The sequence below is a fragment of the Capricornis sumatraensis genome, chromosome 5 (assembly GCF_032405125.1).
Source record: "Capricornis sumatraensis isolate serow.1 chromosome 5, serow.2, whole genome shotgun sequence".
Taxonomy (NCBI): domain Eukaryota; kingdom Metazoa; phylum Chordata; class Mammalia; order Artiodactyla; family Bovidae; genus Capricornis; species Capricornis sumatraensis.
The window spans coordinates 97,444,638-97,460,522 of NC_091073.1; the positions used below are offsets into that span (position 1 = coordinate 97,444,638).

Below are 15,885 nucleotides of genomic sequence, written 5' to 3' on the forward strand. Positions count from 1 at the left end.
TTAATGTGCAAATACCTCCCTAGGGATCTTGTTAACATGTAAATTCTGATTCAGAGCATCTGGGCAGACCGGAGACTGCATTTCTCACATGCTCTGGGTGACGCCAACGCTGCTGGGCTGTGAGCCACCCTTAAGTAACTCGAGCCAAGTGGACCAAGAACAGGCTCTGGCTTCAGACCATCTGGGTTCAAGGGCATTACCTGTTCAGCTAGCTGAATCTCCTGGGGGAATTCATTTGGTTAACCTCTCCAAGCCACGTTGGTTGCCTCGTTTTATGGGTACTGCCTGTTGACATGATGTAGTGGTAAAAACACGGGCTCTGTTGCCTGGCTATCTGGCTTGGGATTCTGGCCTTGCCTCCTCACGATGTGACCGTGGGTAAGTGACTTCACTTTGCTGGGCCTCAAAATCCTCATGCATCAAATGGGGACTATGGCAGCACTGACCTCTCGGAGGTTGCTGTGAGGGTTAAAAGAGCATTAATGCGTGTAATTGTTTGGAAGAGTGCCCGGCCCATAATAAGCACCTCACAAATGTTGGCTGGAACCTGTGAGTGTGCTCTGTGAATTAAAGTACAAACAACTGCATTCCTTTTTGACCTAGGAAAAAAAACCTCTCCGAGTGAAGACTCCATCCCTTGCACCCGTGACCTCAGTTGGAGGGATTCATTCACCTACGGAGAGTGGGAAAGAGAGAACCCCTCTGGGCCGCAATCCCTCTCGCTCCTCAGCACTCTGGCAGCCTCCACTGGGCCCCAGCTGGCCCCACTCATAGGTACGGTGACGGCATTCATCTACTGCCTTCCTGGGACCGGCCTGGGTTCAGGTTCTAGGGTCTTGGGAATGATTCCAGGAGGCTGTGGGTTGGGAGTGGGGGACCAGCCACAGCTACCTCAACCCTCTTTCTTCTTGCCCTGTTCTTCTCTACCTCCAACTGGGCTGAGTGAAACCCTAAGAGTGGCACCTCCAGAGCTACCAGAGGCCCCTGGGCTTCCTACAAGTGGCTCAAAAGACAGAGACTAGCAGGACACGGCTGTCACTAGAGCTGCCTTCTCCGTGCTGTGCAGGAGGCATGAGGGGCTGCCTCTGCAGAGGGAGGAGCTCCGTCTCCTTCTCTGGCCTCCATGGGAATCCCAACCTTCTGCTGTGTAGAGTGGGAAGGAGGAAGTCCATGAGGAATGAAAGTGAAAGTCACCTCTGACTCTTTATGACGCCATGGACTGTAGCCCACCGGGCTCCTCTGTTCATGGGATTCTCCAGGCAAGAATACTGGAGTGGGTAGCTGATCCCTCTTCCAGGGGATCTTCTTGAGCCAGGGATCGAACCCGAGTCTCCTGCAAGGCAAGCAGATTCTTTACCATCTGAGGCACCAGGGAAGCCCAGGAGGGATGAGGTGTAAGGATCAAATTTCTCTGAGGCCCAGCCCTTATCTTTCCATGCACCACGGCTCATCCATCCATCCATGTATTCATTTAACATTCATTAAGTATTTCCTATGAGCCTCTGTCTAACCAGAGAGAGATCCTTAAAGAAGGTACAGTGGTTTATGTTTTCCAGAGTAAAATATTATCCATAAGCCACTAACTCTTATAAGTTACCTATTATCAACAGTTGACGATTTAAAAAACTAACCAAAGTATCTAGGTGCCGATAGAAGAGCTCATAAGGCAAGCTACATCTTATTGAAAGTTTTTCTCTCCTATACTCACAGGAAGTTCTATTTGAGCTACCCTTTCACAGTAGAGAGAATCATACGACCCTTGCCAACACCACTCTGCAGCATTCAGCTTTCTGTGGGATACTGTCTTTATGGAGGGGAGGAGAAAAGCTGCACCTAAGGAAAAACTAGAATTGTCTCACGCTGACGGCATAGCCTTTCCCTGGAGAATCGCTTGGGAGCATGGCACCCAGATGAGAAGCATTATTCTGGTCCGTAACTTTGCATCCTCACCACCACACATCACCGCACCTCCCCTCCCTTCCAGCACAAGAACATACGCTCTCAGAAGGACCAGGATCGAGAGAGAGAAGGGAGGAAAGAGAACTAGAACCGGAAAAGAGGTGGAAGAGAACAAAACGGGGCTGAAGAGGAAGGTGGAGGGCGGAAAACAGAGAAGAGGGGTGATGCAGAAAAGTGGAAACAGAAGGAAATGAGCAGCACACTGAGAGATGCCTCACCACGCTTCTATTTATCTAATTTAAAACTTCAAAGTAAGGCCATATACCAAAGGAGACATGTGTTTTCTTCTCTGCTCAGACTCCTCTGGACAAGGATAAGGGGAGAGAAATGAATTCCAGCCAAAGGCCTCTCCTTAAATGTTCCTTTTTGCCAATTTTTCTCCTTAGTCCCTCTGTTTTGATTCAAGCCTTAGACCTTCTGCCTTAGTGCATTTCCTGACTTGGACCTGCTAGCCTGGCCCTGCTGTTCCAAATGGTGGTTTGGGTCTGAGGCTATACAAGTTTCCTGCAGGAGGTTGTAAGACAAGGTGCATATGGTAGGGGGAGTTTCTCTTCCTGAGTTTCACAAATAAGGCTTTCTATTGTCTTAGCCCTACAAACACTGGCTCAGTTTCTTCTGCATACCATACCCCCTTGAAATAGAGTATCTTGTTAGTACTTATTAGATATTCCAAAGAGAGGAGACACAGGCTCAAGCTACAGGTAAATCAGAGGTTCCAGGCTCAAAGTATAGGTAAAATCAAGGGTTCACAAATTATGGATGAAGAGAGTCACTAAAGAGGGTCTGCTAGAGAGACCATGGACTGGTCTCTATTTAAAATGCACAATATTGCACATTCAATAAAAGCCAGACTATACGTACTTCAGAAAAGGTACCCAGCCTTCCAATTGGAAAGCTTTTCTGGACATCTTGCTTTGATTTAGGCTATCCTAGGGGAGGGTATTTTTCTTCACTGAAGCGGTTTTCAGACTGAAATGGTTGGAGGGCTAAAAAGTAAGTTCCTCGATCATCATTGATCAAGCCAAGGGTGAGCTATGTCCTAATTCTTGGTGATTTCAGTACCCACATAAATGATCTTTCCCATACCCTAGTAGCTCTCCTTGTCCTTTAACCCTCCTCAGCCACTGACCCCCCCCAATTTACCCTAGAGTTTGCCACTAATAACTGCACCCCACCCCATCATTTCTACTCTCCAACTATATACCATCTCCTGTCTTTCCCTGAGTCCGATAATCCTTCAACCCCAACAATCCGGCAATTTCTTGCTGGGTTTTCATTATCCCTTCCTGTCCTCACATCCTCATTCCCTTCCCCTCCAGCCTAGATTTCACGATCCATCCTGAATATCACGACTCTCTTGCAAGTACCCTTCAGCGCCTTTGCACCTCTTCCACTTTATTAACTGGCCAGATCGAACTCTCCACCATGACGCTAAACTTTTTTTTGGCTGCACTAGGTCTCAGTTGCGGTACCTAGGATCTTCGATCTTAGTTGAGGCATGCAGGATCTTTAGTTTTCAGCGTTCAGACTCTTAGTTGCAGGATCTAGTTCCCTAACAAGGGGTTGAACCCAGGGCCCCTGCATTAGGATCACTAGGGAGTTTCCCACGCCACTAAGCTTGCCTAGAGAAAAATCACATGCCATATTACCCAGTTTCACCTCAACATTATCTCAGTTCTCAAGAGGGTCCTTTTCCCTGGAGCTCACACTATGTTCCCCTCATCTGCTCTCTCTGCTGAATGGCTATTTCACATCTTCTCCTTTGGGTGGGAGGCTTCCCCAGTGCCTCCTGATGACCCAGCTTCCTATTTCACTGGGAACATAGTAGCAATTGAAAGAGAACTCCAAATTCTCATGACCACCCCTACCACTCACCTAGAAACAGACCAGCAGATCTAGATTCTCTTCTTGTTAATATAAAAGAATTGCTTGCTGCTGCTGCTGCTAAGTCGCTTCAGTCGTGTCCAACTCTGCGACTCCATAGATGGCAGCCCACCAGGCTCCCCCGTCCCTGGGATTCTCCAGGCAAGAACACTGGAGTGGGTTGCATTTCCTTCTCCAATGCATGAAAGTGAAAAGTCAAAGTGAAGTTGCTTAGTTGTGTCTGACTCTTTGCGACCCCATGGACTGCAGCCTACCAGGCTCCTCTATCCATGGGATTTTCCAGGCAAGAGTACTGGAGTGGGGTGCCATTGCCTTCTCCTAGCTCTAAGCAAAGTCCAACTCTTCCCCTGTTGTACTGGGTCCCCTCCCACCTCACCTACTCAAGGACATTGCTCCAGCAACTCTCCCTTCTCCCTTCATCATCAATTTGATTCTCTTAGAGGCTTTCCATCAGTAACAAACATGCTGGCATTTTTCCTTAATATAACTGCTATTTCTTCCATTTAAAAACATGAAAAAAATAAAACAAAACCTCTCTTGGGCTCTCTGCCCACCCTGTTCCCCTTTAGTAAACTCCCTAAAAGGGTTTCCAATGTTTTGCTTCCCATTTTCTCTTGAACCCTTCCACTACAACACCAAACCTGATCTTCACATTGCTAAAGCCAATGGTCAATGAGTCCTCACCCCTCTGTTAGCATGTAACATATGTGATTTCTCCTGGAAACACTTCCTCATTTGCCTTCTAGAACACTATGCTCTCCTCTTTCACTGGCTTTTCTTCTCAGTTTCCTTTGCTAATTCATTCTCATCAACACCCCTCCACCACCAACATCATCACCATCTCTAAACACTAGAATTGCAGGACTGTCTTGGGTCTCTTCTAATCAAACCTCATGGTTCATACCACACATAAACCAGTAACTCCCAAATGTATTTCTCTAGTCCAGAACACTATGATCGCCAACTGCCTACTTGACAACTCCATTTGAATTTCTAACAGGCATCTCAACACGTCCAAAAAAAAGATCTCTCAATACTGACTTGCTCCCCACAAGGTCTTTTCTATTCTTGTAAATGGCAGCTCCATATTTCTACTTACTCAAACCTGGAATCATCCTTGACTCCTCTTTCTCTCCATCTCATTTCCAAACCATCAGGAAACACCTTTAAACTGCTTTCAAAATATACACACAATCTGACACTTCTCAGAATTTCTACTGTTATCACCCTGGACCAAGCCATCATCATCTGTATTGTTGTAAAAGTCACCTAAATGAGTGGCTTGTTTCTAATATTACCCTCTTCAATTTCATGTGACTCCTTTTTTTCAAACGTTGGCTTGGTTTTTTTTTTTTTTCTAATTGATGGTAACGTACTTTCCCATGACTCCAATGTTAAGGAATCCACCTGAAATGCAAGAGACCCTGGTTTGATCCCTGGATCAGGGAGATCCCCTGGAGAAGGGAACGGCTAACCATACCACTATTCTTGCCTGGAGAACCCCACGGACAGAGAAGCCTGGCAGGCTACAGTCCATGGGAATCACAAAGATTTGAACATGACTGGGTGACTAATACTACTTTTTGTACAGAACATTATTTTATTTTTTAAAAACCTATTTATTTGGCTGAACCAGGTCTTTGTTGCAGCACACAGGATCTTTAATCTTTAGTTGCAACGTGTAGGATCTAGTTCCCTGATCAGGGATGGAACCTGGGCCCCCTGCATTAAGAACATGGAGTCAGAGCCACTGGGCCACCACAGAAGTCCCTAATGTGACCCTTTTAAGATCTCAGGCATGTCACTTTTCTGCTTAAAACCTTCAAATGGCTTCCCATCTGTATTAAGGTAATGCTACTTCTCTAAGAAATAAGCCCCAATATATCAGTGGCATACAACAATCAGCAGAACTTCATTTCTCACACACAGGAAAAGTTCAAGAAGGGTGTCCTGTTCAGGGAGTGGCTCTTCAACAGGACCCTGGGCTCCTTCCATCTTGTGACTTGCCATCTGTGCTACACGGCTCCCAGGGTTGCCACAGAAAGAACAAGAGCTTGGAGAATGACCTGTGGCAGGTTTGCATGGCCAGTACTAGAAGTAGTGGACATCATCTGGCCCAAGCTCTGTCACATTGCCATATCCTGAGAGGGGGGTGCTGGGAAATGTAGTCCAGCTGCATCAGAGGATGAAGAGGAAACAGTTTGGTAAACAGCCAGTCTCTTCCACATTACTTCAATCATAGTAGCAGCTAAAGACTTTAAAATGGCCTAAAGCCCTCCATGGTGTCCCTCTCATCTTCACCCCCATCCCAGCTATTACCTCCCTGACCTCATATCCTCTACTCTCCTCAATTACTTTACCCAGTCACACTGACTTCCTGCTGCTGCTCAAACACTCCAAGCAGGCTTCAGAAGCTCAGGACCTTTGCTCTCGCTGTTGCCTTTTCCTGGGATGTTCTTCACCAAAGTCAGATGTTCACTTACACGCATGTATGGTCCTCTTCAGGAGCCTTCTCTGGCTACCCTCTTGAAGACTGCAAATCACTCCTGATGGTCCTAACATTTCCTTTTTCCTTTCCTGCCTTATTTTTTGAAAAATAATTTATTTGGCTGCATTGGGTCTTAGTTGCGCCATGAGGGATCTTCCGTTGTGGCCCACAGGCTGTAGTTGTGGTGTGCAGGCTCTGGAGCAACTGAGGCTCAGTAGTTGCAGTGCCGGGTTTTAGTTGCTCCTCGGCATGCAGGATCTTAGCTCCGTGACCAGGGATCGAACCTGCATCCCCCGTATTGCAAGATGGATTCTTAACCACTGAGCCATTAGGGAAGTCTCCTTTCCTGCCTTATTTTATTCTGAAGCATCTATCACCACCTCTCATTCTATATATTTTGCTTTTGTATATTGTTTATAGGCCACATTCCAGAATATAGGCACCATGAGAGAGTTTGGGGCTCCCCTGGTGACTTAGATGGTAAAGAATCTTCCTGCAATGCAGGAGACCTGGGTTTGATCCCTGGGTCGGGGAAGATCTTCTGGAGAAGGGAATGGCTACCCATTCCAGTATTCTTGTCTGGAGAATCCCATGGCGAGAGTTTCGTCCATTTTGTTCCCTGCTGTGCCTCCAGTGCCTAGAACAGTGTCTTGTACACAGGAAACAATACATTTGCAGAGGGAATGTTCAGTAGCACCATATAAGAACAGTTAGGATGTCTGAAGAACATTATCAGCCCTTTGAGATTGACATTATTCTATCTGCTATAAACAGTCCTTCGGCGCTTCCCTTACAGTTCGATGGGCCTTGGGTGCAGCTATGGTGATGTTTCTTGACGTGTGTCAGCCTTCACGTCCTTTTCCTCCTCTACCGACTTTCTAACTCAAAAATTGAACTGGGTCTCCTGCATTGCAGGCAGATTCTTTACCAACTGAGCTATCCTTATTTAATTCTAATTTCATGACTGAAAATGAATAAGTTCATGATTTCCTGTGTTTCTCTTCAATTGGAACATCATATGGGTTCCACCCATTCAGTTCACTTAACATTATTAAGCATTTACTTTGAACTGGGCAGTAAGCTGAAAGCTTCAGGTACAAAGATGGATAAAGGTAGATCTCTCTCCTGGAGCTTAATCTGGAGGACAAATGGATAAACAGCGTTTTATAGCAAAATCTGTTCTTCCCAGGTGGCTCTAGTGGTAAAGGACCCACCTACCACTGCAGGAGTCAAAAAAGAGGGTTCTATCCCTGGGTCAGGAAGATACCCTGGAGGAGGGAATGGCAGCCCACCCCAGTATTCTTGCCTGGGAAATCCCATGGATAGAGGAGCTTGGCAGGCTCCTCTATGGGGTTGCAAAGAGTCCAACAGGACTAAGCATGCAGGAACATACATACCAAAGATACAAAGTGTATTAAGGTAAATAAGGGAGGAATTGTTATGCCTAGCAAGGTCAGAAAAGGCTTTTACAGCTAACATCAAACTGGGATTTCTGTGAACTGGGACTTGTATTGTCATTCACAAGGCAGAGGATTTGGAAAACGAGCTCACTGTCGGTTGATAATGAAAGGGCTTCCCTGGTGGTTCAGACAGTACAGAATCTGCCTACAATGAGGGAGACCTGGGTTCGATCCCAGGGTTGGGAAGATCCCCTGGAGGTAGGCACGGCAATCCACTCCAGTATCTCGCTTGGAGAATCCCCATGGACAGAGGTCACAAATAGTCGGATAGGACTGAGCGACTAAGCACAGCACAGAGATATGAAAGGGCGGGCAGTTGGAAACATCTATTTCATGACAGTCATAGCACAGGGTACGTACCCATCTAGGAGGCAGAGCTAAAGGGAAAGACGTGGGTAGGGCTGTTCAACATACTTGGCGAATGATTCAAGTAATTTGGCCCTGGTTTCTTGTGGGCATGAAGATAACTAGGATAATTTAAGAAGCCCTGCGGAGGGCGAGTCACGCTCTGCGAACCGGTACGTAGCGGCCAGACAGCCGCGCCCACACGCCAACCTGAGTAAGGGGTTACAACCCGCCAACTCCACAGGGCCCCGGACAGAAGTTGGGCGGGAATCCTGTCCACGCAACCCGGCGCGCTCGCGGGGACGTGGCGCTTTCCAGCCAATCCCTACTACGCAACCGTGGGGCCAATGGCTGCCCGAGGAAGCTGCGCGTAGGCGGCGGGCTGGCTGATGATTGGTCTGGAGGCTGCCGTCGTGGAGGACAGCGGCGGGGCGCGGAGCCGCTTCCGGTTGGGCGGGGCTTGCGCGCCAGAGCTAAGCCGGTGGGAGAGCGGCGGCAGCGGCAGCCTGGGCAGTGGGTGCGACGGAGAGAGGTAGGTACCACGGTGCACCGTACCTCCGCCGCCGCCGCCTCCCTTTTCACTTTCTTTCTGTCTTCTGGGCCTCGCTCCCGGCGCGGCAGGGCTTCTTTGGCTCAGGGTCCCCGTTTCTGCCCTCTTGTGGTTCTGGGGCCTGACACTGTTCGTGACTGCCCGGCCCTCGGCGTGCAGCCTGGATTGGAGGCCGCCGCTCGCCTTCCCGCGCGCTCTGGGAAGGGGCCTGGGGCCCTGAGAGCTCCGGCTCCCCGCTTTGCGTCTTGTGGGGGTACTGTTTTGTTTCTTGCTTGCCACGTCCTCTGGCTGTGGGCCCCGCCAGTCACCAGGTCTCTCATCCTAAAGGGTCACGCTTGTTTGTCTCCTGAAGGTCGGAGGGCAGTCAGATAGCGTTATTGTTACAGCTCCGTGCCACTTCCCACGCTTGGGCCTGCTTGTGTCCGCCAGCTCCGCCCCAAGGCCACATCCCGAGAGGACATCTGCATCTGCCAAGAAAGTCGTGTTCGCTGACTTGGAGGGTGTAGAAACGATGGGGGAAGAAAGCATGCAGACCTTATGTGCTTTTTTTAAGAAAGTTGTCTATAATTTTAAAGAAAAGACGAATATCTCTAGCATGTTTGGCTGTATGCCTCGGTCAGCGATGGAAAATAGTTTTAAAAAACTCCAATAAGGTACTGTATTATTACATGGTTTTGTTGCTTCTAGCCCCAGATTCTAGTTCTGATTTTTAGCATGCTGGGTTCATAAGTAAACTTAATTCCCTACAGCTGCCCTGATCGAGTCGAGTGATTTTCAGTTCCAAAAGGTGCTTTTGCTTCTAGGCAAAAAGCTCCCTGGATCCCCTGCTAAAACTTTAGTAGGAGTTTTGATCTGAAGTCCTAAGTGTATAAAGTCCCAGAATAATGTCCTTGAGAAATTGAATTGCAATCACTTCCTGGCATGAACCATAAAATACACATGAGTTGGAAATAAGGTTTTTTATGATTTGTTTTTGTAGCTGAGAGGTAGAGAACCATAGGATTTCTGATAACTTATTTTTTTGCTATAGAATGGAACTTGACACAAGGCACATGCACGTTTGACCTCGTTTGATAGATTTAGTTAACCGAGGACCAAACGATGGTCATCGCTGAAGAATTCATGTATATCTAGTACTATTGCGGCTCCACACATAACCTGCAAATTGTATTTGTGTGGAGCGAAGATGAGTTTGTGTATCTTGGCCTAAATCTGAGATTTACAGGGATTCAGGGATATCCAGCAGGACTGTTTTGAGAATCACTAGGAGAAACACAAGCTAACAAAGAATGACCAAGTATGCCTGAATGGCTAGTAAACTTAAATCATCACTGTTAATGTAATCACTTGCCTGCATTTATCCAGTGATCTGTCAAAAGATACTCAGGGCATTTTCCGTATATTGCATCAGTACGAGAGATCAGTTCTTTGATTTTAACACACGTTTTCCTCTGTGTGTGGCACATGCATTTCCTCTGGTTGTGCCAGGGGTGTTGGAAGCACAGAGGGGTAGCCAGGAATAGCCACTGGAGATGCGTGCTAGGCCATAAGGTCCTAGTTCCAGTCTTTCTATGAACTCTTAAATATGGTTGTTGTTGATGTTGTAATTTATGTATTAGAGTTAAGACAGCTGAAATAGCACTTTTTTTGTTGCTGGCTGATGACCACATCCAGTAAGGGGAACTGGGGGATGGGGAGCACTGGTGGCAGGCAGGAGCTATATTGTTGCCAAGTACAGTCCAACTAATGCAAGAAAATGTGTTACTGTACAAAAAGCACAAGACACAGTGTTAGAGACTACGAGGATGAATGCTCAGTCAGTCATGTCCAACTCTTTTCAACTCTTATGGGCTGTATCCCACCAGGCTCCTCTGTCCTTGGAATTTTCCACTCAAGAATTCTAGAGTGGGTTGCCCTTTCCTTCTGCAAGGAATCTTCCCGACGCAGGAATCAAACCAGCAACTCCTGCATCGGCAGGCAGATTCTTCACTACTGAGCCACAGGGAAGTCCGTTAGGGATTATGCTGCTGCTGCTGCTGCTAAGTCGGTTCAGTCGTGTCAGACCCTGTGCGACCCCATAGACGGCAGCCCACCAGGCTCCCCTGTCCCTGGGATTCTCCAGGCAAGAACACTGGAGTGGGTTGCCATTTCCTTCTCCAGTGAAGAAAAGTGAAAGTGAAGTCGCTCAGTCGTGTCCGACTCTTAGCAACCCCATGGACTGCAGGGATTATAGATGAGTATTAATTTATATTTAGCTGAGATCCCTGCCTTCCTAAAGTACATCTATAGAGGAGCTAAGGAGACAACTTGAGATAACCTATGATCATTATTGTGGAGTGGTACAAACAAGTTCTATAAAGTTCTTTAGAGGAATATATACAGACCACTTGAAGCTGGAGTGATCATAGTAGATAGGTCGTTTCATCTAGGATTTTAAATTGTTTATTTACATCTGGCACTAAAGGAAGGTTGAGCTAAAATAACTACCAAATTCCCAAGAATTTTGTGCCTGTTACATATGCACAACAGAATTACAACTAGAAACCAAAACTCTTGCCCCTACATTTTACATAGCTTTCCTTTGGCAGTTAATAATTTATTTAAGTTTCATCAGCCAAAAGGAAACCTTCATTCTCCCAGGGTTTAAGGAAATTTTTTTTACTCTGCAGCAAGAAAAATTTTAAGTTTGCACTGGGTTGCTTTGGTTATAGAATTAATGAAACCTAAGTAGTAGCCATTTCAAAGCTTTTCTCCTACAGCCAAATTTTGCACTTTTATATACTTGGCTAGCTTATAAATGTATACCCTCAGTCACACAAATGATTTAATTAGAATGTATTAATGAACAGTTTGTTCCGTTGATTGCTAGAGAAATGCTGAATAATGGTTTGTCATTATTATAACTCTCATCAAATCATGAAGGGTGAAGTTATTACCTTAGTATGATCCATTGGTGGTACTAAAGTCTGGAAGTGAAGAATGTCAGGTAGATCCCCAGGTGGCTTTAATTCCTAGACCTTATAACAAGAACTTTACTATTGTTAAATTACTATCAGATTCTTGCCCTCAATTCCCAATTGAAGTAGGCACTTAAGCATTGAGATTCCGATTTTGCTGCACTATAGAGGAATGCCTCCCCTCCCCGCCCCCCCATATCCAACTCACAGATCTGGAATTTTACCACCACGCCCATTTTTCCCACTGTTAACACTGAGCAATGGGTCTTTGGTTAACTAGAATAACTGTGGGGTCACTCATTGTTAATGTTCTTGAGAAGCTGAATTTAATCCAAACCTCTAAATTTCCCTGAATCAACTTAATTTTAACGGTTCTATGACCAGTGCATTTTTATTAAAAATGACTGGGAAGAAAAGGAGAAAGGGCAAGAATTTAAAGCTTCCAAAAAATTTTTTGAATGGGTAAAACTGATTCTTAAGGCTATCATTGTTACTGAAAGAAATTCAAGTTTATGCTATTGCCTCTCTCTCCTTATAAATTTACTGGAACAAGTCATGAAAATAACTTTGTAGGAAACCATTATGGCTGACATAGTGGAAAAGTATGGTAGTAACTTGATACGTTTTCTGTTCTAGCCCTTTATTTATGTCTCTAACATGGCACAATGAAATAGAAATACAATACAAGCCACATATGTAATCTTAAATTTACAGGTGAGGGACTTCCCTGGTGGTCCAGTGATTACGATTCTGCACTTCCACTGCCAGGGGGCATGAGTTCAGTCCCCAGTCAGATTCCTGCTTGTGGGGGGTGGGGAAGGGGGGATTTTTTTAAGTGAATATTTAAAACAAGGGGCTTCCCAGGTGGCATAGCGGTAAAGAATCTGCCTGCCAATGCAAGAGACGTGGGTTCCATCCCTGGGTTGGAAAGATTCCTCTGGAGGAGGAAATGGTAACCCACTCCAGTATTGCTGGAAAATCCCGTGGACAGAGGAGCCTGGTGAGCTACAGTCCACAGGGTCACAAAGAGTCAGACATGACTCAGCGACTGAACATTTATTAATAAAGCATGTGAAATTAATTTAAATAATTTAATCCAGTACATACAAAAGTACCATTCTTTTATCATAAAGTATAACATACCACATCCTTAATTCACACTAGCCATGTTTCAAGTGTTTGGTAGCCACATGTAGCTCTCATCCTGGACAGTGCAGGTCTGGTTTTCTGGTTTTGTTTTTCTTTTAAGAAAAAAAATCAAATGTAGTCAGACATGACTTAGCAACTGAACAGTATCAACAATTAAATGTTACCCTTGGTGAGGGAGGGGCAGAATTTGAATGAGAGAAACTTACGAGTCATTTGAAAAAGGGAAGTGGGAAGATGCATTTTTCACAACCATTGATTTACCTTTAGATCATGTCTATAGTCCTTTCTCAGAAAAGAAAAAACAAGAAAAATCTCAAACAACCTAACCTACCACCTAAGATAAATTAGAAGAAAAACAAAAGCTAAAGTCAGCAAAGAAAGAAAGAGTTAGTTGCTCTGTCGTGTCTGACTCTTTGCAACCGCATGGTCTGTCCTTGGGATTCTCCAGGCAAGTATACTGAAGTGGATTGCCATTCCCTTCTCCAGGGGATCTTCCCTGACCCAGGGATTGAACCTGTGTCTCCCGCATTGCAAGCAGATGCTTCTTTACCATCTGAGCTACCAGGGAGGATGGGTAGAGTCAGCGAAAGGAAGAATATAATAAAGATCAGAGGCAGTAGAGATTTAAAAATAGAAAAAACCAAAAGCCTTTTTTTTTTTTCCTATTCTTTGAAAGGGTAGATAAAATTGATAAACCTCTGGTCAGGCCCATCTAGATGATGCAGTAAAAAGCCATACAAGCAAGCTATCGTGATGGAGAAAAAAGGGTCTGTTTGCTTTCTATTACTTGGTTTCAGTTTGGTTGAAAAGAGAAAGATGCTTCAGAAATAACTGTGCTGATGTAGTTCTTCAGGAGCCTTGTATAAGTCGTTCTATACTTTCTTCACATCTTTCCACATTATATGCCCTTTGTCTTGGGAGATACCCTTTGTTTCTAATGGACATTTTTATATGTATGGATTTAAATACATTTGGTAGTCTTTTTTAGTGTCTGTATTCATAAAACAAGAGCCCTTTTGTTAAAGTTTCTAACAGCCAAGGGGGCTTCCTCGGTAGCACTAGTGGTAACAAACCCACCTGCCAATGCAGGAGACGGAAGAGACACAGGTTCAGTCCCTGATTTGGGAAGATCCCCTGGAGGAGGAAATGGCAACCCATTCCATTATTCTTGCCTGGAAAATTCCATGGACAGAGGAGCCTGGTGGGCTATAGTCCATGAGAGTCAAACATTACTGGCAGAGTCAAACTCTCTACTAAGCACAAGCACGAACAGCCAGGAGTTGATATACGTAGGCATGAAAAGTATATTTTAAAATATCTACTAAAGTACAGATTTTTCATTGCCCACTGCAGAGAGATGAAGGTGAAACCATTGCTTTGTCTGGTAGGTAGTCCTTGGTGATGTTTTTAGGTACTTTCAGTAGTCGGTAGAAACCCAGATTGCAGGGAGACAGTAGGTGGTTTGGAAACAGAGACGAGTTTTTGGACACCGTGTGAGTGAAGGAACAGGGAAGAGCACGCTTGAAGTAATATGCGGTGTGAGAAAGACTGATTTTGGATTAAGAAGACCTGAGAAGTATTGATTGACAGAATGAAGGAACCTGTAGAGGGGCAGCATTGAGTTTAATTGTGAAGGGAAAGGATAGAGAGATGGATAAATGATAAAGCTGAATCACTTGGCTTTTATGCTGACATTCTTCTTTTATCACTGTATCAAGATGTTAAGTCTCAATCTTAAATGTAGTTTTCCCTCTAAATCCTAATGAGTCAATCTGTTACATTTCTGTATGTTACACAGTATCAAAACTTTACACAGTATCCCTCCCAGGCCCTGATAGTGTTCCCAGGTTTAAGCATTAATTTATATTATAACAATGGCGGTTTGCGAAAGCTGTCAGGGTATTATGCAAGAGTTGGTAGGCTGTTATTTTGGGGATGTAATTAGTAATTAATAAAATTTTCCTAAATGTGAGGTCACTTTGTTAATAGGCATAAGGAAGATACTGTTACTATGACTCTTGATTTTTACTTGATTCTGTAAGCCTTTAACATAGCTATCATTTGAATATGTCACAGAATAACAGCGTAAAACTCATTCCTTATCTCTAAAGAATTTTATTTATCTAAAGAATTATTTGTAGTTTGCAGTGAAACTTTCATTTTGTCCTAAAATAAAGAGATACTCACTGTGACGTTTGAGAGAGCCACTAAATCTAATTTTCTCTCTACTGTTCCACTGATCTGATTGATTAGTTCAATTATTGAAGTAGCCTGGAGTGTTTTTCTCCTTGGGCAGTGTTATTTTACTTGAAAAATAGCATTTGTGTCTTAGGAATAATTATGTGTTTTTTCCTTAAGAATAAATATGTCTCCTTTCCCAGTCGGGAGAAGTGGCTTGAAAATGTATGCTACCTAACAATGAAAATAATTTTTATCATATTGTTTAAAAAGTACACACAAAAAGGTAATGTACTCTTTTAGAAAAAGGAAGATAGCACAATAGAGCACAGTATTAAAATTTACTCCATCCCAGCCTCACCACCCCACCGCCATCTCTTCTTCAGCCTAGGGCGTTGTTGCTATTTATAGATAGATGTTTATCCTTCCACACCATTTTCGTGCATATATGTTATATTTTATACAAATATAAGCAACCTGGAGAGGTTAGTTGATGTTTGCTTTTTCTATGAATGAGATCTTGACATTGTTTTGCAACATGCTTTTGTTGTTTTCATAGACTGCTGGAATGTGACAGTCACCATACCTACTTTGTGGTGGTAGTGGTGGTTTAATACGTATTTACTAAATCTTTGATTTAGTTCATTTTTCATTTTTTAACCATAAAATATCATCATCAATTAGAGCATCTTTGTATATGAATTTGGGTGTTTTGATGGAATAGCATGAAAAACACTGATAAGCTTTCAGAAGCATGTGCATGCATGCGCGCTCAGTCACGTCCCCTCCGTGTCCATAGGTTCGTTTTCTGTGTCTGCATAAAGGGAGACTACTTATAAGATGGGTGTTCCTTGTAATTCCTTGTTCCTATAATTCCTTGTCAGCCTACAATCAGATGAAGGAAAGTGGTGAAAA

General features: G+C 44.4%; 2 protein-coding genes across 4 annotated transcripts in view; both read left to right on the plus strand.

Annotated features, from left to right (window-relative positions):
- The window catches only part of GARIN1B (golgi associated RAB2 interactor 1B), a 22,779-nt gene extending 13,601 nt beyond the window's left edge, over positions 1–9,178 (plus strand). Inside the window, exons 6-8 of the mRNA XM_068972423.1 lie at positions 604–779; positions 8,381–8,668; positions 9,116–9,178. Coding sequence (XP_068828524.1) covers positions 604–779; positions 8,381–8,668; positions 9,116–9,178 — 527 coding nt within the window. The remainder of the gene's footprint in view (positions 1–603; positions 780–8,380; positions 8,669–9,115) is intronic.
- The window catches only part of CALU (calumenin), a 22,919-nt gene continuing 15,632 nt past the window's right edge, over positions 8,599–15,885 (plus strand). For 2 of the 3 annotated variants that reach the window (XM_068973317.1, XM_068973316.1), the window contains exon 1: positions 15,866–15,878. In XM_068973317.1, the coding sequence (XP_068829418.1) occupies positions 15,866–15,878 (13 nt within the window). Of the gene's footprint in view, positions 8,669–15,865; positions 15,879–15,885 lie in introns of those variants that run through there. The other variant, XM_068973318.1, reaches the window with a different exon arrangement.